General features: G+C 37.1%; 2 protein-coding genes across 2 annotated transcripts; one reads left to right on the top strand and one right to left on the bottom strand.

The window, feature by feature from the left end:
* Positions 1–2,144: 2,144 nt before the first annotated feature.
* Positions 2,145–23,393, bottom strand: LOC123865643 (beta-1,3-galactosyltransferase 5-like). Its single transcript, XM_045906809.1, has 3 exons — positions 23,135–23,393; positions 4,153–4,436; positions 2,145–3,673 (listed from the first exon to the last, which is right to left on the bottom strand). The coding sequence occupies exons 2-3, from the start codon at positions 4,384–4,386 to the stop codon at positions 2,762–2,764; spliced, it is 1,146 nt and encodes a 381-aa protein (XP_045762765.1). The 5' UTR covers positions 4,387–4,436; positions 23,135–23,393; the 3' UTR covers positions 2,145–2,761.
* Positions 9,668–11,839, top strand: LOC123865789 (putative nuclease HARBI1). Its single transcript, XM_045907022.1, has 2 exons — positions 9,668–10,185; positions 11,066–11,839. The coding sequence occupies exons 1-2, from the start codon at positions 9,736–9,738 to the stop codon at positions 11,837–11,839; spliced, it is 1,224 nt and encodes a 407-aa protein (XP_045762978.1). The 5' UTR covers positions 9,668–9,735.
* Positions 23,394–24,993: the final 1,600 nt, after the last annotated feature.

The following is a 24,993-nucleotide window of genomic DNA, read 5'->3' as shown; positions in this document are numbered from 1 at the left end:
TCCGCAACGCCGTACAAAAATCATGCGACAAGGGGAAAAAATTCAGGGTAGCAACCCCCTCTCTTTCCGTGGTCCGGGGGGTGATTTGACAAAGTACGGCTTTGGTTCCAAAACATTATCTAGCACTCAAAAGTACTATTAAAAATAATGCCGTAAAAAAATTAGTGTTCATTTGAATGTGTATCAATAATTATCTTAATTTCATGGTATACTTAATTTTTAAAGCTGTAAAATCATTTGACTCTGTACGGCAACTTTTTTTTTAACATGATAGTGTAAAATACTATTGTTATATAGTATTGCCGTTCAAAAGAAACTGTTCTAAAAAAAATTATAGATAAATACAAAAACTGAAATTTTTGAAATTATTGCAAAAGTTTAAATATTCATAGATTAATAAAATATAGCAATTTTCTACGCTTTTCCCTTGTTTTAAATAGTATTAAGATAAATAAATTAGGAAAAAATTATGCCGTACATTTTAATGCAGACCATATCTTTTAGGCTGATGAAAATGACGCTACCATTTTAAGGGTAGTACTTTATGGCCATCTGATACTGTACGGCGTTAACATATTTTTGAAGAGAACAATTGATAATATGATAAAATCACTATGCCGTCTAACTGAAGTGAACGGGTGTGTATATAATATCCACATCCCCTACAAACCTTTGGACCAACGAAAATGTACGGCATGTAAAAAAATATTATCTATGCATAAAACACTTTCAAAATAAATTAATTTTATGTTGTTTCAAATCACCCCCCGGACCACGGAAAGAGAGGGGGTTGCTACCCTCAATTTTTTCCCCTTGTCGCATGATTTTTGTACGGCGTTGCGGAATAATGGATTAGAGGCTGTATTGAAACAGTATGAAACTAGTGCCGTACAGAATTAAATGACCAAATTTACCCCGGAAATTGTCAGAAAATCAAAACATTTACTGACTTTGTGGCGCACCATTTTTTTACGGCACTGCGCGCTTTCTTATTATTTTTCATGGATCTATCGATGGTAAAAATGCCGTACAAAAATATATAACCAAAATGTACTCACTCTACCTGCACTTTTCAATTCTCACCAGCACTCTGTTGGACAGCTTACAAGTGACGGCATAGTGCTGAAACTTATTATTTTATGCTCTTATATCGTCCTGTATACGTCACCTGGTGGTTCATATGACCCACCCATTTTTAAACATGGGCCTGTAGTCTATAATTCTTGTAAAGCCACATCTGAAAACCAATGACCCAAATCAATTTACCATTTAAGGCGGAATCCAATGAGTATTTTCAAGAGAGATTTCGAATTTTAGAAAAAAATGAAAAATTTGCAAAATGGGGTGGGGTATATTTTTCGAAATGGCGGTAATTTTTTAAGGTATATAAGGTAAGGTATATATAAAACATAGTGATTTATAGTTTGGCAAAGTGAAAGAGGTATTCTAATACGATTCCTACCTCAGGCCCTATTTAAATGACTGGGTCACATAGGCTCCCTTAAATTACGTCACACCAACTAAAAGTTTAGATCTCTTTCGAGAAAAAAATACTTGAGGTCCGAGTAGACGGAGTAGACTAATTTTTTTCGAGTCAGCATGTTAAAGTGTGCTGGATCCATTATTCTAAGATTCCCCCTCCCTTAATATGTATAAGATGAACTCTTCTTACCTTAACATGTGATGTAACGTAATCAATGGGGACTAACTTAACTTCTAAAACTTTACTTTTTAATTTAATTTAATATCTTTGTTTCTAGATTAAATGAAGCAATGTAATAAAAAAGCGTAAGCCATATATGTAGATTTAGGAATTAAACTTTCCCTCAGGTTGTTCACAAATAGTCTTAAGGAAAATATTATGAGAGAGAATCTCACTTTATGCAAACACAAGTTATACATACTGACATGTCAGCAAAAGGTTCAGCACCCGGCAGGAAAGATTATACATCGAACTTTACAAACAGATTTCGGCTTGGTAGAGCGCTGTCTCTATCACGCATACGTCATTTGTGATTTGTCGATCTCAGCGATAGAGAAAATTCTGTAAAAACCGTTATATCTTTATAACGTTCAATTTGTAATCTTTTCTGCCTGTTTCTGGGTATTGATATTCACTCTTCATCTCTTACACTTCATATTCCTATTTTTACAATAAAAAACAGATCTTTAATTTAGAGAGCTCATAAACTTTAAAGAAAATAAGTAAAATAAGGTCTGAAACCACAATAGTAGCTAGGTAAGCATAGGTGTATAAAATATTGAGATTCACCGACTTGCAGGAATGATCTAAGATTAGCAGAATCTTCTGCTCTACTTTAAACTTTCTCTTGGAAGATTTCATTTAAATTCTTTACTAATTTCTTCTGGTTGGCTAACGTCCTACGTATATTATATAAGAAGTCATAAAACGTCAATTTTTGCCTCGAAATCGTGAGTTTATCTTACGGTTTATCCGAAGCAAATAGATATTTTACTAAACGTCAAATCAAAATTTGGTTTTCGCGTCGCTACCACTGTTTAACACTACAATAACCAAATCAAATGGTGTTTTGTGATATAATCCTAAACCTATCGCACGCATACGATATATTTTTTGAATTTACTTATCAAATACTTTATTAATAATGTAGGTATTTATTTACGTAAAATTCTACGGTTTATGCTTCGAGTTAGAGATTCCAATGTTTAGTGATCAACGATCAAAGATGGATCAGTCCTAAACGAGACTCCGACCAAAATCTCACGGGTTTGATCGGCGCTAACTAGCACATTTCGTTTTGCCGTCCAACAGCTTGCGCCAAAGATCGAATTGTTCGTGATACTGCACCATGTGTATGGCGATGCCGCGCTGCACGGCGCACGGGTGCGCAGCCACTTTCTTATTATAAAACTCCGCCGCGTGCTGGCGCTTAAGCCCCAGCCGTGCGCCGAGCACGCCCGTTATGAATACATCTTCGAGTCTCAGGTAAGGTTCGCTCGGCGCAGCTTCTAAAAGCGGTCGAATCGTATCCGACGTGAGCAAATATGCAGGACCTGTCGCGAAATCAGGAAACACCTTTCCGGGAAACTGCAGCGGAGAGACGTAATACTTGGATTTCGTCGTTCGCTTCGGCAGCGATTTTCGGACGACTTTGCCCCAAATCGTGCGCGTCGCGTTGACGTGCGACGCCACAAAGCGCAAGAGGCGCGGAACGTTGATGAACATGTCGTCGTCGGTTTTCAAGAGCCGCGGCACACGCGGACAGTACGTATCGGTCCATTCCAGCATCGACAATGTTTTGAGGGTTAAATTCGAATAGGAATCGAGCGAGCGACCGACGATGAGATCACCGTACAATGCATCTTCGTTTTCGAGCGCGGGACGCATGGAATCCGGCGGAGAGCCGAGAACGAACGCCAACGCGACGTCCCGGCGGGCGGCGTAGTGCCCCCACGTGAGCCGCACGGCGTCACGGGCCGTGGAATGGGACGGCGCTGATGTGACCAAGATCAGCAAGCGCAGATGTGCTCCGAGCGCGGGACACAGCTCGGGGTGGGGCCGCTCGTGTCCCGCCACGTACATGTCGCGCGTGAGTACGACGCGCGGGTCGCGGCGCGCGGCCGTGGGCGCGGCGGACGGCGCTGCGGTCACGTTGCGCACCGAGGTGCGTGCAGGTGGAACGATGCGAACCTGGAAATAAAACAAAAATCTTACTAAGTATAGTTTTAGTCAAGTAGCTAGTAAGTCCTCCTGAACGAATTTTGGCCACGGCGGCCAGTCTCAGCGGATACTAACCAACTAGGCAGAAGCATTATAGTGCACGAACGTGTATGCAAATACTTGAAGGCGCTCTACTCCCTCACTCTCATAACCTGATGGGATGGCAATCCAATACAATGGGAATGAGATCAGGCGTATAGGACCGATTGCATTATGTGCTCCCCAAGGCACGGGGATATAAAATGGTCAACTTATAAACTTTAGTCTGCTACCGAGGATTTCTTAAAAGGTAACCCAATAATTTTTTTGACCCACGCGGGACCTGAACTGAGACAGGTACTCATGATTATAAAATTGAAAATTTAATTAAGAGTCAGGTCTAAATAGAAAAGCGTTATAAGCAGGAAGTACCGAGGTGTGCAAACTCGTAGTGAGACCAGTACACTTACGGTGGACTCAATTTTGGAGGCTTCAATCTTGGATGGCTGGATGTTGGTAGTGTCGAGGAGCGGCTGGGAGGGCGGCAGCGCGTCCGTGCGCAGGGGGTCGGCGTGCGCGGGGCGCGGGCGCGGCGGCGGCGCGGGCGCGTGCCTCGCCAGCAGCAGCAGCAGCAGCGCGGTGAGGGTGGCGAGCGCGGCGGCGTGCGAGCGCCGCAGCACGCCGCCCGCGCCGATGGCGCCCATCGCGATCACCCAGTCCACCCGACCGGTGCCAGCATTTCACGAGGTCGCACCTGCCAAATTAAAGGGATTCTGTTTTGTAGAAGCAGGCGTTATTTTGCGGAAGTCCGTGACTTTGCGATAAGACATTGTAAGGTCTACATCTCCTGAGGATGTTCCAGTGTCGGGGCGAAACGTTCGTCGAGTGGTTTGTCTGGTTTAGTGGATTATAGCAAATTACGCTTTTGGTTCCTTGGGATTCTGTTTTTTAACTTCTATCTTATTCGTCGTAACACTCTTGGCACAGTGGGCGTGGTCATCACGAAGTGACGTTTTTAGGCAGATGTTATGCGTCTCACGAGGTTATGCGGACATAATATATTATGTACATATTAATACGTGCTTACGAAGTATTTACATTTCTTATGAGTTGTGATATTTTATTTAATAAAGATCCTATAGATCCTTAGATCTTTCCTTAATTATCACCATAGCACACGAAATTATTTCGGATAACACAATTTTGGAGTATTTTTTTTTCTTCATAAAAAGGTTCAGAAAGGGGACGCATACCTAATAAAGGTATTTAAATGTTATATCTAGTGCTACAAGGTTAATTTGATCAAGCCATTTTCCGAACACGATCCTTGATTAATAAAGATGCTCTGAACACGGAATACTCATTATAATGTCGTTTTTAGGGTTCCGTACCAGAATGGTTAAAAATTAACAAGGTGTTAAGATTGGCCGTCTGTCACACGGCTAATTTCAATAATTCTTGAAATTTTGAATAGTTGTAATTGTAAACGTATATACTTAAACAATGCTTGCACAACGTTATTGCAAATGGAAGAAATGAAAGAATTCAAAAATAATTAAACTAAGTAGTTATAATTATCAGAAATAATTTATCAGATATTAAACTTATTATGTTTCTTTCCAAGCTACAGAACTCTCGATGGGCGAGTCTAACTCACCGTGCCGGTTTTTTAAACTACATAATATTTGCTTATTTATAAAGGTCTTCACAAGATTCTTGTGAAGAACTGACTTAATTAAAATAATTTGTTTTGATATTAAGCAAGTTTAAGATCTCTTTTTCATGTCGGGCTTTAAATTAAACGGGACTATTCAAGATTAAGTAAAATTAAATATGTTTTAAAAAGTTCAGCCACAGTGACGAAAAAAGATCTAGCCATGGCGAAAAACAAAAACCTGTTGTCAAGTAAGTACATAGGTATTATCATTTTATCACGTAAAACTAAAGAATATGGACTTATCTATGAAATGAAATTCTGTCATTATTAAGATTCAATGTTACAAAATTTTCCGCACCATTTCACTGCACATAAGGCCATTTCACATTTAAAAAAAACCAGCCAAGTGCGAGTCAGACTCGCACACTGAGGGTTCCGTACTCGGATATACCGTATTTTTCCAACATTTTGCACGATAAATCAAAAACTGTTATACATAAAAATCTGTTTTAGGATGTTCAGGTAAAGCCCTTTCAATTGAAACACATTTTAATTTTTTTTAAATGATGTAATCACAAATTGGCGGTTTTCAGATTTATTCCTGTACTTGTGCTATAAGACCTACCTACCTACCAAATTTCATGATTCTAGGTCAACGGGAAATACCCTATAGGTTTCTTGACAGAAAGACAGACAGACAGATAATAAAGTGATCCTATAAAGGTTCCGTTTTTCCTTTTGAGGTACGGAACCCTAAAAACCTATAAAAGATACAATGCCGCTTGCTTACGAAATGACGACAGTTAGGGAACTTCTAAGAAAATGTCGAGGCTTCGACGTCACTGGCAGGCGTCAAATGTTAGTACATTAATTGACGAAGGTAGCCATAAGGTAAGCCCTAAGGCAGACTTTTATTTTTCTATGATTTCACGTCACCATAGCCTAACATTTGACATAATATCGTCGATTCAGGATCAAACCGAGAGTTTCCTCACTCTAAGGCCTCATTCATACGAGAGCTTTTTTAACGTCCGTTAAAAAACGCATTCCCAAGTATCTGTTCACACGTCAACGCTTTTTTATCGCGCACTGTTGTATTTTCAGCGCTACACCAGGTTTTAACGCAACACTTTTTTAACTCTCGTGTGAATTAGGGCTAATAGGTATTATGTTCGTCCGTCAAGTAGGTAGATTTGGCAGTTAAACCTGTTGTCGACCATCGAGCAAGGTACCAATTTTATTGTATCACGACTAATAGTTGCCGCATGCTGGCTTCGCAATATGCACTTCGCAAATATGGTACAGGATTGAACGGAAATTTTAATTGCCACATTTAACCTGCTATATTACAACGTCAATGTTAAGCATGTTATCAGTTAGTTTCGTGTTTCAGTAAACGCAGGTCATACAATACAGATGACCGCGCCGGAATAGCGGCATTATACCTAAAGAATGTTCACATATTTTCACATCCGTGTTTTACCGAAGAGGGATTGAACGGTTTTCAATTAATCATATTTCACATGATAAGTAGCTTAAAAGTTAAAATCGAAGCCTTAACTGATGCAAATGTTAATAAAACTTGATGCTGATGGTGTTATAAGTTTAAAGACCTTGGTTTAAACGTTTTGTCTGTCTGTTTGTCTATGTCTCTCTCTGACATCGTAGCGCTCAAACGAATGCCGGATAGACCGATTTGAGTGTGGGACCGCTCAATAAAATAACGACCGCCAAAATTTTTAACAACTAACATGGCTACGGAACCCTACTTACCTTATGTTGCGTCCCGCACTTGATTTATTTTTTATTTGAAGGCTGATTTTAAGAGGTCGTTCTTAGCTATGTTCAATGAAATTCTCTACAGCCAGTCCAAAATTTTCTGCTCTTGAACAATGAAACCATTTCTTGGAACCTTCGACGATAGAACCGAATTTTAGTTCAAACTTATGACGTACGGAGTAAGAGCCATTGCAGTGGAGAAAGGGATATTCAGTAATTGGTACGGAGCCTCAAAGGTCAGGTTTAACAATAATTATTGCTTCTTATAAAAACTTGAAACCTGCCTTGGAGATTCTGGTTTTCTATTATTAGCACAACCTGTTAAGACACTGAAAAAAATCTAGGTCTAAGACTAGAATACAACACTAAACAAGCAATCGCAATTTACCTATTTTTGCATCTGCATTTTACGATATATTATATGCTACATTCTGCATCGGTCAATTCTGGTTATCGGGAGTGATAATTGAGCACAGAATTATGCAGAAGTAAAGGCGGATGCAGACTAAACGGTCGAATGCTCGCTCTATCTCCAGTCTTCATTGTTAAATTATCTTTTAAACAGAAATCGGGTATCATTCTGTCTCTGTTGACATATTATTGAATGAATGAATGAATAAATTTACTTTTATTATACACCATAAAATTAATACAGAAAATACACATACAAAGCAAAACAGGTACAATTTGGCGGTCTCATCGCTACCTAGCGATCTCTTCCAGGCACCAAAATGGTGCAAACGACATAGCTATAGATAATAGAGATAATAGGTGGTGATATTATTGTGGATAGACGAGCATTTACTCGTTCAGTTCAAATCCACCCTCATGCAAACAAGTCTTCCCGACTCTGGTCCACTAGTCCATCAGTGTTGTCCAACTGGCAAAACTGACAGCAAAACCTATCCTATAATGGACCACAAGTACGAGAAAGCACGTCGCTTGCAAAATCTTGTAACAAATATCTGCCGAGAACAAATTAGTGTCTGACGATGTGCACAATGAAGGCCATCTGTAATACCAAATTACGAACGGAATAGTTGATTGTTAAGTAATTTGACTGGCTTTAGTAGAACTAGTAATAGAGATTGGAGACTTATTTTTTTGTTGCTTTCGTATATATACCTTAATTATTTGAAAGAAGACACCGGATTTGTATTTTCTTCTGGGTCATATTCTGTTAGTGTAGTTTATGTATAATAAACTTATGAGTGTCTGCAGTTTCAACGAAACGGACTAAGTAATTTATAATTTAAGTTATACCAGAGATAACACCTATACGCGCGGACTACACTTTCGTGTTTGAAATTTTGGAAAATCCTTTCTATGTGGGTGTCATAACTTAATAGCTATAGGTGTCTAGTAGTTTGAGCTGTGCGTTGATAGATCGATCAGTCAGTCAGTCGGTTACGTTTTCACCTTTTCCTTTTATATACTTATTTAGAATATCCAGTCGTTAGGTAGTACAGGAATCAGTCACAGGAACTAATCAATTCGGCGAATAAATTGAAATTCTATCTCCTTTACTAATCACGCTACATCTTTGTCGTATTAGCCTTTCCTTAACAGAACAATAGAAAATTGCAAAAGTTTGTGGTCGAAGACAATGCTGGAGATAATACCTGTCTAAGGAAAATCATAATAACTAAGAGGAAAAAGTAAAAAAATCAGTCTTGCATTTACAAAATAGGTGATCAATCAGTCGTATGCCAAAGCTCCGGCCCAGCGTCGACTCATCAGCCTGGGCAATTCTCAGGAATGTTGGAGCGCCAAAATCAAAAGCCAAAGGTTCAGTTTCAGGTCCAACCGCGAGTACCTAAATTATATTAGTCCAAAGCCTAATCTCAATTTCTTCGCTTACTAGTAATCGTTTTGTGTCCGTCGTTTTGTTATTAAGAGGGCTCTATCCGTCACTCGTTTCATACAATCGTAGTTCCAATTTCATTTGAATATTAAGCAACCAAAGTCCATGAAATTTTGCAGACATATTCTAGAAACTAATATCTATATCTGTGGTTTTCCAGATATCTGTTAAAATATTCGGTTTCAAAGTGACGCGGTCTTAAAAATTTTCATACAAATCTTTGAGCCCCTGTAATTTTAAAACTACATATTTTTAAAAAATCTAAAACACCACAGACACAGATATTAGTTTCTAGAATATGTCTGCAAAATTTCATGGACTTTGGTTGCTTAATATTCAAATGAAATTGGAACTACGATTGTATGAAACGAGTGACGGAGAGAGCCCTGTTAAGATTGTAATACGTCTATGTTCAATGCACGTCAAATATACCTAGGTATTTTTATATGAGAGTGTATGGAGCAAAGCGCACTTGAGCGACGCGGCGGCGGCGCGCGCCGCAAAGTTTGTATGGAGCAAGGCGCTGCCGCGTCGCGTCGCGTCGCGCAGCGCAGCGTAAAGGTGCCAACGCACTCGAACTGAACTTACGCGTCGCGTCAGCGCCCCGCACGATATAATGGGTTGATTACACCTAACGAGTACAGTGGCGAGTCAGTAAATGAGCTCTCGGCCGAGAGAGTCACCGTTACCGAGTGGGTGTTCACACGTATTTACTACAGTGGGGAGTCAGTTCAGTTTTGATCACGCTCTGCAATGGATCGCAAAAAAAAAGAATTTAAACGGGTTTTCAACCGGCTGTTACCAGACATTATTAAACAATTGTGGGATTTATTAGAAGATGAAGACCGAAGAATTTGGACCAGAACATGGATTTTAAGGCGAACTGTCCTTGGAGCAACTAATAGCCTTTTTAATGGATTGCAGTCAGAAGATCCCAAAGAATTCAAGGCACTTTTGAGAATGACTGTAGAACGTTTTGAGACATTGCTGGAGAACATAACACCATATATACAAAGACAAGATACAATTTTGAGAGAAGCTATACCAGCAAAGGTTAAACTGCAAGTAACATTAAGTTATTTAGCAGCTGGGATAAGCTATCGATATTTGCAAGCATTTTATAGAGTGTCTCGATCTGCGATATCAGTGTTTATACCAGAAGTACTGGACGCCATCGTAAACTATTTAGAATTATATGTGAGGGTAAGTGTTTTACTTGTGAAATGAGTATGGCACATGATCATCATCATTATCTTCCCTAGCCTTTTACGCTCGATCGGGGTCCGCTACTTATTCAAGAGGATGATTGAAAGCAGAGTGTGAACGTGCAGCGTTGGACTGCTATAGGTTAATTATGTAGTTATATAATTTAATTAAACCACTATTTACCTTAATTCCGGTTTATTGTTAATAAAAATCAGTATCTACACAAGTACTTAAAACTATTCAGACCTATTACTACTAACAGAAGCAGCCTGCATAGCTGAGTGAATGAGATCATCCGTGGCAGTAATTTCTGTTGATGCTTCTGGTTCTTGGATAATATAAGAATAAACAGCATTACTATCTTCAGTACCAACTTCATATGTGCCGGCCGTCAGCGTTTCATCGTAACTTGAATAAGTAGATGCTGGAGTCGCAACTGACTCGTAGGTAGAGATTGATGAAGCTGTTCTCTCCCTATAATCAGTTATCCCAATGTCGGTTAAAATGCATTGAATTTTCTGTTGTGCCCTTAACGCATTTTCCACTGACATTGTTTTTAATTGCATTGCAACACTTTTACCAAATAAGTCGAATGGTGTTTCTTCTTCTTCTTTAAATACTTTATCGTGCATCGTCTTTAAATCATTAATGGCTTTTACAATTTCTCTAGGCCTCTTTTTTGGTCGTGAAGGAGTAGCAGAAGTGCCAGTAGATGTATTATTTGTAGCATTGGCATCAGTGACTGTAGATTGTGAACGATTTGCTTGTTCAGAAGAGGCTACGCATTGTAAATCACTTTGTTGTTGCTCAGCATTTTGATGACCGTGAATTTGAGACACCGATTGAATCTGTAATTAACAAAATAAAATTGTTTCAGATACCAGATCATAATGAATGGCAAGAAATTGAAGATGGTTTCAGAACTAGGTGGAATTTTCCTGGATGTCATGGTGCCATCGATGGCAAACATGTTTTGATTGATGCGCCTCCAAATTCTGGAAGTGAATATTTCAACTACAAAGGTTCGAACAGTATTGTTTTACTGGCTGTAGTTGACCATGATTATTGTTTTCGCTATTTAAATGTAGGAGCAAATGGCAGAAACTCTGATGCAGGAATTTTCAGACAAAGCTCACTACGTCACAGTCTCGAAAATAATTTATTACCAAAGGGAGGTTTTTTAGTGGGCGATGATGCTTTCGCATTAAAAACGTATTTACTTAAACCGTATAGTGGTACCAATCTTACAACGACGCAAAAATTTTTTAACTACCGCTTATCCAGAGCGCGCAGAATAGTTGAAAACGGATTTGGTATTCTGGCAAGCAGATTTCAAATTTTCCAAAGGCGTATACCAACTGATGTTGACACAACTGATAAAATCATACGAGCCTCATGCGCTCTTCATAATTGGCTACGAAAGACAAGTTCAAGTACATATTTTCGGCGAGGTTGTGTTGATGAAGAAGACACTGATTCAGGCACTATAACTGAGGGGTCTTGGAGACGAGAACTTATTAACAACTTGCCAAACATTACCGACCACAACACAAACTATGCAGGGAGGGTAGCAAGAGATTTACGTAACAAATATGCAGAATACTTCTCCGGCCCAGGCGCCGTTCCATGGCAAAATAGAATGATTAACTAAAAGACCTACATAAGTAATAGTTATGTTTTAAGTTGTAAAAACGTAAATAAAAATTGATACTCACATTCTCGTGCGTCTTTCTTTTCAGATCATTCATGAATACCTCCTCCATTTCCTTGAGCCATTTTATATTTGAGACATAAAGATTATTTATTCCAGCTCCCGATTTCTTTGAGTCTTCAATTTTTTTCAATTCTTGGCTGTAAGTTGATCTTAAATTTTTGATTTTGTTCTTCACCTCTGTGACACCAAAGTCGTTGATGTTCATCTCATTTACTATTGCAATTAGTGCTGCATTACGCTTGTCCTTGTTTTTGTAATCGGGTGATGAAAAATTCCACAAACATTCATGTATTTTGTAACACTGAATAAATTTTATCGTTGTTTCCAAGCTCCATTTGTTATTAGCGGCCATTTTAATTGAAATTAGGATAATAATTTTGAAAACAAAAACATAAACACGCACACTGCTTGGTGACGAACGACCGAGTGGCGAGTGACCGACACGTGACCGAGTGACAAGCGAGTGCGTGTTCACGCGTGCCGAGCGGGACAGCGAGTCGCTGCGGGGGCAGAAGAATGAAGCGGGGAGGTGGGTACTCGGCCTAGTAAACAGATTGGGATTCTAGTGACTCTCTCGCCTCTATGCTCGACCGAGCACTCGGCCGAGCACTCGTTAAAGTGTTTATACCAACCGAGCACTCGGCCGAGGACACTGACTCGCCACTGTACTCGTTAGGTGTAATCAACCCATAATCTCCAGCCGCGCCGCGCGGCAGTGACGAACGCGCGTCGCGGCTAGAGAGAATATCGTGCGGGGCGCTGACGCGACGCGCAGTTCAGTTGCAGTTCAGTTCAAGTGCGTGGGCACCTTAAGTAGCGAGTACGTTTGGATCATTAGGCATCATACAGTGATGTAAAAAGTTTTGGTTTATTTATGTAAGTAGGTACGAGTAGGTACAATCTTCTCCAGCGAGGACAAAGCTGTCACGTTTTGTTGGTAAAATAATAAAGAGTTACGCAAAAACCTCTTTAATAATTATATTATAATGGTTTTGTACTTGACTCTACATCCTGCATCTAAAGATTCGTTTTCATCATCATTATTGTGATCAGAGAAAAAAATATGATATTGGAAATGAAATTGGATCATAGCAATACAATCAATTTGAAAGATAAGGTCAACATCACTTTTACAGTCCATTTCATCAAGGATCAACAAGCGAACTTGGAAGCGAAGAAAGTTTCGCTAACAAATGAAATAAGAGCTACTGAAAGTTTAACTATGAGTAACTAGGTTTGGTTTAAACGTTTAAATGAGTCAGACGTTGATTTTTTACTTCATGCTACAATCGATACAAACGGAATTTTATCAGATTTTACCCAGACCGGATAAGTTCATAATACCAAATAATAAACAGAGCAGACATTCCGAAAAAGCTGCATCAATCATTATTACAATCTCAATTGCAGTGATTGGCTGAATTTATGACATTTATACTGCAGCAATGTGTGAAGTACCTATAGCAAATAACGACAATGTCAGCCAATCATTGATTTCAATCGTCACACTGTAGCTGCAGGTGATTACCACTATAGTTGATAATGAGTAACTTAATAGTTAATGAGAAATTAGATTTACTAGATTCTGCTGTTTTTCTGGCAATAAAGTTAGACGCTAAATTCTAATGGGGCTCTTATAGAAATGACTTGTCGAACAGACTTAGTTCTACTGCATAGTTATGAAGAATTAAAAGATTTTCCACCTGACTGACGTGGAAATTAATACCTTTAGGACTGGGAAGTCCTGACACGGAAAAGACTAGAAATACGACACTCAACGTGTTTGCATCTCAGCTAGACAGCCATGCTAGTGCAGGTAGTTGGTGAGTCAGTGGTGAGGTGGTCAGAGGGGTCAAGGCCCCGACCACTCGCCACTAACGGCACCACACATGCACAGAATACCTGCGCGTCCATCTACGATCATGAGCAATAACATACCTATTATGCGTGAATAATTGAGGCGATCTCATGTTAAATCGGTTAATTTTCACGCAATTTTGCGATAATTTTTACTCCTCCTAAAGCTATAATGAAGTTAAAAGGAAGTCTATAACTACGCAAATAATAATTTAAAAAACCGCACTCTACTTGAGACAATTTGGAAGTTAAGGTATTGTTCCAAAAAATACTCTCTAACCGGTTTCCCTTTTTTTGGAAGTGGTAAAACTATGAACCCTTGTAGTAGTTTAATCCAATCCGCCTGTCTGTCTGTTTCCCAGCCATTTTTAGGGTTCCGTACCTCAAAAGGAAAAACGGAACCCTTATAAGATCACTTTGTTGTCTGTCTGTCCGTCCGTCCAGTCGTGTCTGTCAAGAAACCTATAGGGTACTTCCCGTTGACCTAGAATCATGAAAGGCAGGTAGGTAAGTCTTATAGCAAAGGATTAAATCCGAAAACTGTGAATTTGTGGTTACATCATTAAAAAAATTAAAATGTGTATTAATTTTCCATGTAAGATAACTATACCAAGTGGGGTATCATATGAAAGGGCTTTACCTGTACATTGTAAAACAGATTTTTATTTATTCTGAGGCATAATAGTTTTTGATTTATCGTGAAAAATGTCGGAAAATATACCCGAGTACGGAACCCTCGGTGCGCGAGTCTGACTCGCACTTGGCCGGTTTTTAATGAAACTGTCAAGTATTCTTTCGGTAATCGGAGCACCCCTAGCAGCTCCTATTTTTTCATAGTTTTAATTTTTATTTATTTTCCATAAAGGTCCACCATTCGACTAGCTTTACTGTACCGTCAAATATTGTAACTGTTGAAGCGACAAATAAAATGGTCAATTAACTTTCGCATGTATGAATTACCTAAGTGTAAATAGATTAGTTAAGAGAGTTACCTAGTACCTACGCAATAATTCAAGGCGGACGTAACCACGTAACAAGCATCAAAACATGTTTTAGCTGTCGAACAACCTCAAGGCTCAATCCAATTATATTATGTACGTACTCGTATTCGTACCAACAAATTCGGTCGTTGCACGGCGTCACGTGAATTTCATATTGAATTAATCGATATGGAATAGTTTAACAGTATTTCACGTATAGCTACAATGCCCAATGGTATAACTAACCTAACCCCGCATGTGAAATTATGTTTTGGGTGACCTTTTTGACGTGGGTAAGTACCTACGTGCCTATGAATTTAATTTGAGTCAGATGGATTTTTCGTAGATATAATAGGTATGTACCAACTTAAATATAATGAATTCTTTACAACGTTGAAAACAGTAGCCTAAAGCAGGCTTCCGAAAGACGGAATAATATACTTCGAAACAGGATGGGGTAAGTACCTACCTATTTCATGTATTAAGTATTTATATTAAACTAATAACTTCGAACTCGACACTGTAGAGGCACGGTAATGGTATGTGTAGAGGTGAAGCCAGGAGGTAAATGTAAAATTAAACAACACACAATCGAAGCCGAAATAACTAGGTAGGTTTTTATACAGCCAAGAATTATAGTTATACACAAATCACAAGTCACAACTAAGTTAAAACGTTTTAAGTTTCCTCGATGGCGAACTGACGACCGACTTAATCACTCGAGCAAATACACTTCAGGGTTGAAATGATGACTATATTTTTTCTACAGTGCGAATGTCTATCTTATTTTAGATTTAGCCGTGGAAGAAACTTGGGAGAGATGGTGTACAGACTCCATAACTCAAAGACGTCGCTCAAATCCTGCCCGCCAAGCCGTTGGTTCTACGATTATACGAAATCTCTTAACTAAACTAGGAAATTGACAGCTTTTAGACCTGTATCTATTATACTGTACTTTGATATTCATTTCACTAAGTTCCTTAGATAAAATAATAGCACCATTTTAGTAGAATATTACCTACTTACCTACAATATTGCGACAAAATTGAAAGTTTACGAAAACACTGGTTCTACGGATTTATCTTAGGGTTAAATTTATAGTAGAGTAAGTATAATATTAAAACATATAAATACATGTAATGTAATGTACCTACCTACCTGGACAAATTAAAAACAAAAATGTGTAGTAAAAACTGGACTGTATACTAACCACAGTCAATGAGTCAACAGCACCACCTAACATATTCTTCAGTCTAGTTTTTGCTCTTACATTTACAAGTACAACTAGTTGCCACCTAGTAATTCTCCCAATACACAAGTACCTAGGTAGGTACATGACATTGCCACTGCAAAGGTAGACGACCAGATCTACTACGTCACTTCAAACAGGTTTACTGCAACGCAAAACAAGCGGGTTTAGACATAACTAACTGATTGGTAAATATGACCAAGTTACTCATACACGATTCAAAGGATTGCGTGAGGAATATTTCTTGCTGAACATCACAGAAAATTATTTCCTTTAACGAAACCTTTAGATTCTTTTTTAGGCTGTGAGTAATTACCTACTTTTAATTACTTAACGAGTTACTGTTTATGTTTTCTAGTATTGCCTTGTTTCACCTTGATTTATCAAGCCGAAATTGGATGGTAAAGGCTTAATAAAATCAACAAAACAAACCAAGACAAACCTACGTTCATACACTTTATTTTTGAATGCTTGTTGACTTTCAATGATTTGTGCTTTCGGAATACCGTAAACTGATTACTGAATCTACAGCAGATGATATTTTTGTAACCTTCAAAATTGAAAAGACGAACTGAGCCTTCAGGCCCAAAATGTTGGATTGCTAAAACCGAGGCGGCTACGTTCGGATGACTGAAAATCCTTGTTATACTGAAAACCCGCATGGAAACTTTCAAGTTTCTAGACCCACTGAGTTTGATTTGAGCTGTATGATAAAATAAATATGTGTCTGACAGTTGTTTCTTCTTTTATATCGATATTTAGGTTTTTAAAAACCATTTTGAGGGAGAGGGTTTTTGCAACATTCCGTCTTAGCAAGCACCTATGTCCCCTATTTCAGACTCGCAGCTCTTGTAGTTTCAGAGATTTGATCTACTTATGTACTTAGGTATTAGGTATTAAGATTTATTTTTAACATTTGGCTGACATTATTCAACCGAAAAACTTACAAATATTTAGGTACTTAAGTGAATAATCTAAAAATAACAATCGTTTGCAATGTAAATTGGGGTCACTACAAGGTAGAGACGAGAGATGTGAAAACAGATCGTCTCTCACGAGTTCATAAATTATTGTGGCACTTGTTTTGATAATTCAGCTAAGCTGTGAAAATTACAAAACAGTCCTGCTCCTACAGTATGATTTTGCATTATATACTTACCTACTTAGTAATTACGTACTTAGTTAATATTTCAAAAAATTTGATAGTTTTCATGAATTTCAATAGGACTAAGTTTTCCCCCCCGACCCAAAAAAGGGGTGTTGTAAGTTTGATGTATGTATCTGTGTATCTGTCTGTGGCATCGCAGCTCCAAAACTAATGAACCGATTTTAATTTAGTTTTTTTTGTTTGAAAGGTGGCTTGATCGAGAGTGTTCTTAGCTATAATCCAATAAAATCGGTTCAGCCGTTTGAAAGTTATCAGCTCTTTTCTAGTTACTGTAATCTTCACTTGTCGGGGGTGTAATAAATTTTTAATTTACACTTGTCTAATAAGTACCTACCGATTTTATTTGGTAGATGTAGCGCGAAACTGGATATCGAATTTCAAAACGAATTTGAAAACTTGTACTTAGATACTAGCGGTTTAGATGGAGGAAACGTTTGCATTGCAAAAAACTTGAGTGGCGCAACATTGACTACACTTTAGTCGTTAACTGAAAGTCCAACCGGATTGTAATGATTCCCAGTAAGCTAGTCTAGACCGTTAAGGAGAAGTTACGGAACCTACATAACCTAATTTGAAGGCAAAGTAGGCATTAGTTAGTTAGATGCCTCCCTACCTATTTAATGGCAGGGCATAATGAAAATAAGCAGTACTTTTTAACAGACTCCAAAAAAAGGAGGAGGTTCTCAATTCGTCGGAATCTTTTTTTTTTAATGTATGTTCACCGATTACTCAAAGACCCCTGAACCGATTTGGAAAATTATTTTTTTTGTTTGAAAGTGTATACTGTGCAGGTGGAGATCTGATGAATATCTACGGAGATGGAGAACAGAACTCCTCAATGGATAAGAGCAAATTGCTCGCGATCAGTGTAATAGCTTAGTAAACAGTAGGGTTTTAATACATATTGTCGCCCGCATTCAAAATATTAAGTACCATCAGATTCTTAATTGATTAAGTAGATAACTACTCGTATCTTGATTAAAAACTGAACTTCATTGTATAGATTCCCTTCGGATGTTGAACAATAAATAACAACGAAGTGTGTGACTTTGTTATCAATTAATCTTAGCCTGTCGAGACGGATGCGATATGTACCTAATATGTACAGAAGACTACAAATCACTGCGAAGTATCTACAGACTTGTAAACAGTTGGCTGACCGTCAATAGCAATGTTTTTTTTTAAATTTTATTTTCCCGGGTGAGATCGATCGTAAGCGCCAAAACAAGATAAAGTTGAAAACTAAAACCCGACTGCGATCGTCTTAATAAACGCTGAAATATTACAGTAAAATTGTTTTTCTGTCGCTTGGTATACCTACCTATTTTAATGTTGTAGTACGTTTACATTTATGAACTCAGAATTTTCTCCTCTTTCATTTGACACCCCACTCGATACAACAAGTGTAAATTAAAAATTTATAACACCCCCGACAAGTGAAGGCATCTTGACAGCTTGACATAAATTTGTCAATTGACATAATATAAAGAACCTAACGGTTATCTAACCTTCTTTTCTACAAGAAAACTAGAAAAGAGCCGATAACTCTTAAACGGCTGAACCAATTTTTTTGGATTATAGCTAAGAACACTCGATCGAGCCACCTTTCAAACAAAAAAAAAGTAAATTAAAATACAGACATATAAACACAGACAGATACACAGATACACACGTCAAACTTATAACACCCCTCTTTTTGGGTCGGGGGTTAAAAATAATTTTGGAGACCCCCACTTTTTTTCATGTAACGTCAGTTAGGTCAATTTTTTTCGTATAAAATGTAGCCTGTCACCCGGACCTTTACGACGAATCGATTGACACCTCATTCATCAAAATCGGCCCCGTAGTTTAGGCGCTACGGTGGAACACACAGAATATGGATACAAACATACATACATACACACATACATACATACACACATACATACATACACACATACATACATACATAGACTGCTAAAATCATAACCCTTCCTTTTGGCTCTGTCGCAGTCGGGTAAAAAGACTATCTTTGATTTAGCCATTCTATTTTGAGCCTTTAGAAATAATTTAAATGGAAATTTCTATGGATAGACCGAGTACTGAGCCGATTGCTCTCTAAACAAACAACTTTTCTTTATAAGCATCACAGTCGTTCAACATCTAACTGGAAAACTGAGGAAACTTGAGCAATGAAGAACAGACAACCTCTAAAATCCTACACCACTTGTGACTTGACGCCAGTTTGCCTCGGGCATTTTTCTAGCTAACCTTGTAGATGCTCACAGACCTTAAACTTCATCTAGATTTTATTATACTTAATCAAATGTTGAATATATAATTACTTACATAATTAGTTCATAGTTATTAGTTATTACCATATTGATGACTTATTATCGTTCTTCCTCAGATTTGAGGATTAAATTTATAAACTTACTTAATAACCTGTAACTATTAGTGATTCTAATTTCCCGATGAATTTCGTACTTCTAGTAAACTTAATTCATATTAATATAATAAATGCTAAAGTGTGTCTGTCTGTCTGACAGCTTTTCACAGCCCTACCGTTTACGCTATTTTGACATTTGGTACTGAGATAGCTTGCATCCCAGGGAAGGGCATAGGCTACTTTTATCCCGGAATATCAAAGAGTGCCCACAGGATTTATAAAAATCCTTTTACCTGAACGAAGTCGCGGGTTAATCTATTTGGTACAACGGACTTTTCATCCCTGGGACGGGCATAGGCTACTTTTTATCCCTGAAAATCATACAGTTCCTATATGTATTTTATAAAACGTAATACAACGCGGATGAAGTTGCGAGCAACATCTATACAAGATTATTTTATAGAAAGAATTTACAGGATGCCTAACTCCCTAGATAATTTTAAATTCGCCATCACTGTTAATTACTTAGGTAGGTATCTATCTATTTCTTGCTGTAAGTAGCTCTTCTTATATTATTATGCAATAACTCAAAATTTAAAAAACCGCCGACACAAAAACCTCTATAAGAAAACTAGAAAAGAGCTGATAACTTTCAAACGGCTGAACCGATTTTTTTCGATTATAGCTAAGAACACTCTCGATCAAGCCACCTTTCAAACAAAAAAAACTAAATTAAAATCGGTTCATTCGTTTAGGAGCTACGATGCCACAGACAGATACACAGATACACACGTCAACACCCCTCTTTTTGGGTCGGGGGTTAAAAAGACCGTGATTCAATTGTAATTAGGTATTAGGTAGGTAGGTACTGATAAATACCTTATACCTACCTAGCAATACAGAATGGAATATATGTACTACATATACCTATTTTTAGAAAAATCAAGTGCGAATTTAATCACACGAACTTTTGATAAAGCAGCGCATGCTCGTTCAAAAATTAACATACCTCATTAAAACAAAATCGATCTCGTTTTGAAGGTTAACTGTATTGATGGTCATTATTTTTAAAATAATAGGCACCTACTAGCTAGCTATTAACTATGTGAATGTAATGGGCTCTGATTCTGATAAAGCTCATTAGTTAGATTTTAGTTTTACATAATAGGTATTATAATTTATGACTAATACGTCCCTAATAGCTGTCGCCCTTGATTGAGGCTTTGACGTTTGTGAATTTATAGTATTTTTAAGTACCTCTAAGTACTTAGGTAGTAAGTACTATCTATTAAATTTTTATCAAATTTTAACCTTGCTTTTTCTTTTAAAATAAGGCTCCTTTGCACTCTTTTGTATTTATACTTTCTTCTGTATCTGGTATTGTTTTCGGTATATACATATATATATATGTATGTGTGTGTGCGCAATAAAGGTTTCTGTATAAATAAATAAGTATTAACTCAGAAAGTTAAAATATTCAATTGTTATTTTTTGGAATGAATTTGGTAGAGGTAGAGAGGTGCGGCTAATTACTAGTTTCTTGTTTAATATTTATATTAGGTAGGTATACTGTTGAGTATACAGCGTGAAATTGTTGCACAAGCAAGAAGTTTCTAATTTAATTTTTAACACTTGGTTAAATACCTAAAGTTTATATCGTTAAAATAGGCTATAAAAATCATATTTTGGATATCTAAGTACTAATATAGTAATCTAAGTATTAAAGACTATAAGCACCGAAGCGAGCACATTTTCTCACAAATATTGTAGGATAAATTCTTGTTAGATTCAATATTTAATAAGAATTCAGATATATAAGCTTGAGTGAAAATATTTCTTAACTGCCCACTTAAGAAAAAGTTCGGTAAGTATAGTACGCCACAGGTTGAGATGGCTATATCAGAGTAGCCTACCTATTACCATCAGGTCATCGTGAAGCATAAACTTTGTTAACTCTAACTCTAAACTCCATATTTCACTCTATCAAGTATCATAGCAAGCAAAGTTGTCATACATCCCAAATTGCTCACACAATATTGTTTCGTGGGACAATTGGAAACCATTTTAAAGATATTACAGAAGCAGTTAACATTGAATAGCTATTATGTGTCTGTCATCCATGTAGCAAAGCATAATATTATTTTAGTAGCTGAATTCTCAGTTCATCTATATTTAAAATTTAAAACAAAGATTACTCAGTTACTTAGTATGAGCTTGAAGAAAAAACTGGCAAAGTGCGAATCAAACTCGAGCCACAGAGGGTACTGAATTCGAGTATTTTTTCTGACATTTTGCACGATAAATCAAAAACCATTATGCATAAAAATACATAAATATGTGTTTTAGAATGTACAGGTAAAGCCATTTCATATGATACCCCACTTGGGATAGTTATCTTACTTTGAAAATTGAAAATACAATTTTTATTTGCATATGAACACATTTTAATTTTTTTATTGATTTTATCACAAACTCAAGATTTTCGGATTTTTTCTTTTACTTGTCTCATAAGACCATAGCTGCCAAATTTCATGATTCTAGGTCAACGGAAAGTACCTACCCTATAGGTTTTCTTGTCAGACAGGACAGATGGACAGACAAACAGACAGACAGATAGACCGACAGATAACAAAGTGATCCTATAAGGGTTCCGTTTTTCTTTTGAGATATGGAACCCTAAAAACATGTGTCCAATGAGCAAAAGCCTTGAGTGATACTAAACAATGGAGCCAATAGAGTGTAACGTCATGTTTTTAAAATCCATAACCTATTGTGAGGGATTCTTCACATTATAAAAACTTCTTTTGAGAAATCATTCAACAAATTTCTTAACTTGATAGTTCTAAAAGTAGTGATCTATCTTTTTCTGTAGCGAATATTTAGACAAGGACTGTAGACTTGTAAACTTTAAGAGGGGTTTGTTTCAACTTGATCAGCATCAATTTGCTTATGTATTTCTGAATTGTACTCCATAAAAAGAAGGTGATTCACTTACTTATATTTGTTGAAATAATACACTAAGTATAAATAGAAAGTAACATTAAAATTGGTTATTTACTTAACTACCTACTTATATGTTTATTAAATTTTTAATTAGAAATTATTCTAATTAAAGAAGTACCTACTTACCTAATCGCTCATTTCACACTACTTTCGTTTTTTTTAAATCTTAATGATAAACAGGAGCTTTCATTTTCGTATAAGAGCTTTTATGATGGTTACCACTAAACCACAGCTAGGTAGGACACAAACATTATAAACAGCACAGAAAGGCAACAATATTCTAGCCAAATACTTAGTACATTTTCATAATTAATAAATGAGTATGTGCAGTATAATAATAAATAGTGCTTTTGCCAAATTCTAATGAGAACAAATCTATAATATAGTACATATATTTTGTCAGCTATAAAACAAAGCAGCAGGTGGCTTAGCACCAAATATTAGAATCAAACAAAACTAAGGAGCTTTTTCGTAAAAACAAATATTTATAATGAAGACACCCCTTAAAATGTAACTGAAAACAAATTGAGATTGTTGCACCTTTCCAAATATAATTAATGGGTATTATAAATTATGTTATTTAAATTATAATCAGGCAGAAACTTACCATAATTTTAAAAGGAAGCAATAATCACTTAATCAGTGCATGGGGCCAGGGAGGACGTGAGAGCAGTCACAGACAGCAACTGATTTTAGACAATCCACTGAGTACTGACACCAATAATGAGATTATTTTCTAGATATAGATTCTGCTGACCAAAAAGGTATGGCGCAGGTGCATATTATTATCTCGCGTCATTAAAACAGGATCGGCAATCGCGGACGCAAAGAAAGTATCGAACAAAATCGACCCTCCTCGCTGAATGTTTCGCGACAAATGATTTGACAAATTGACATTTGTTTGACAAATGAGTTTAGGGAATAGGGATTCACAAGAAATATCGATAAACCAGTATACTCGATACTTTGTTCATGATACCTATTATTTTAGTACTAAAGTATGCTTTAAATTCAAGGGACTTAGATTTAATCTCGCTATAGGTAAATGGTTGCTACAACAAAGGGCGTAATAAATGAAATCCACTGTATATCATAAAGGAAGAATCCACACTTTCTATTGTACCCCATCGATACTTTTTTTAGCCATTCCCAAATCCCATCCATCGTATAGACACTTAACTTAACTTGTTTAATATTTTCATATAAGTGTCAGGCATTAACAGCTGAATATCATGATATAACAACGAAATAAATCCCCAATCATGTCTCTGAATAGCCAAAGAGTGCCTGAAACATATTTATATTTCAGTTTCTTTGATTTTATCTGAATTTCAATCAAAAGTACCTACACGATATTTGATAAAATATTCATATTTTTAATGCGATTCCGCTACCGCGGGTATCGATACCTTCGTTACGAGTACTAGGTACTTATGAGTAAAATATCGATACTTTAATTCGATACAGCTCATCCCTACAAATTATGACAGTGACACCCACAAACGTCAAACGCGTCAGACATCGACGTACTAACGTTTAGAAACTAGCGCAGAGTAAAGTGAAACTAGTTTAAAAAATACTGTGGTTACGGGTAACATTGTAGACATGTCAAACTTTGTAAGTCAATATCTCAATGAAAATAATGCCATTAATAAAATGCAAAAACTTTAAAGTAGGTAAGATAAAAGCGTTCGTCGTTTATATATTCAACTAAAGAAATAGAAATATTAGAAATTTTATTAATGTACAATAGCATTTAAAGAATAGTATAGTAGATATGATGCATGCTTTATAATATTTATGATATTTTATAATATTTATGATATTATAAAGCATGCGAGGTTTTTTCACTGTCTGGACTCTGCATGGTGTGTTTTACTTTTCAGGATTCCGTACCCCTATAGAAAGGACTATGTTAATTATTATTTCATACGTCTTGTCGTTGGAGCGATGACCGTTGTTGCTGAAATGCGATTATGCACCTTCTTGGCTCCACCTTCAGTGGTTCAGTGGTTTCTTGGTGGCGCGCTCCACCTTAGGCTGCATCATCTCCTGCTTGGTGTGATTGCAGTCAAGCGCAAATCCATTAAGTTATATTAAAAAAAGTATAGATTGGAGACCGCGTAATAAAAAGCATAGCATGGGTCGTGGGAGCCTTTTGTCAAGATGGGCTGAAATGGTATAAAGAGAACAAGGTATGCTCACTAGGGAAATCCTATGTTCAACGGTGGGCATCCGCAGATGTGATGATAATGATGAATCGCTTTCTACGAATAGATACCTATCTACTTATAGCTATTTAAATCGAAAATCGAACCTAAAACCCTGCAAAGCAACAGCACAATACATATTACACCATTGAGGTCATCAATTTCGTCAAAATTGCTTTAAAAGCAAAATCTATCCGTTTCCCGTTATCTCATAAACCGCATCCGCAGGCGTTAAATTCTAATAAAACGCACACGC

This window comes from Maniola jurtina, chromosome 5 (genome assembly GCF_905333055.1).
Source record: "Maniola jurtina chromosome 5, ilManJurt1.1, whole genome shotgun sequence".
NCBI lineage: Eukaryota > Metazoa > Arthropoda > Insecta > Lepidoptera > Nymphalidae > Maniola > Maniola jurtina.
Note: the sequence above shows the minus strand (reverse complement) of the source record. Positions and strands in the feature narration are given on the sequence as shown.

Excerpts from the sequence above, each read along its gene's own strand:
- LOC123865643 (XM_045906809.1), bottom strand. The coding sequence starts at position 4,386 with ATGGGCGCCATCGGCGCGGGCGGCGTGCTGCGGCGCTCGCACGCCGCC. Across the intron at positions 3,674-4,152 it reads CCTCCAAAATTGAGTCCACC|GTTCGCATCGTTCCACCTGC; the intron begins GTAAGTGTACTG and ends TTTTATTTCCAG.
- LOC123865789 (XM_045907022.1), top strand. The coding sequence starts at position 9,736 with ATGGATCGCAAAAAAAAAGAATTTAAACGGGTTTTCAACCGGCTGTTA. Across the intron at positions 10,186-11,065 it reads ATTTAGAATTATATGTGAGG|ATACCAGATCATAATGAATG; the intron begins GTAAGTGTTTTA and ends AAATTGTTTCAG.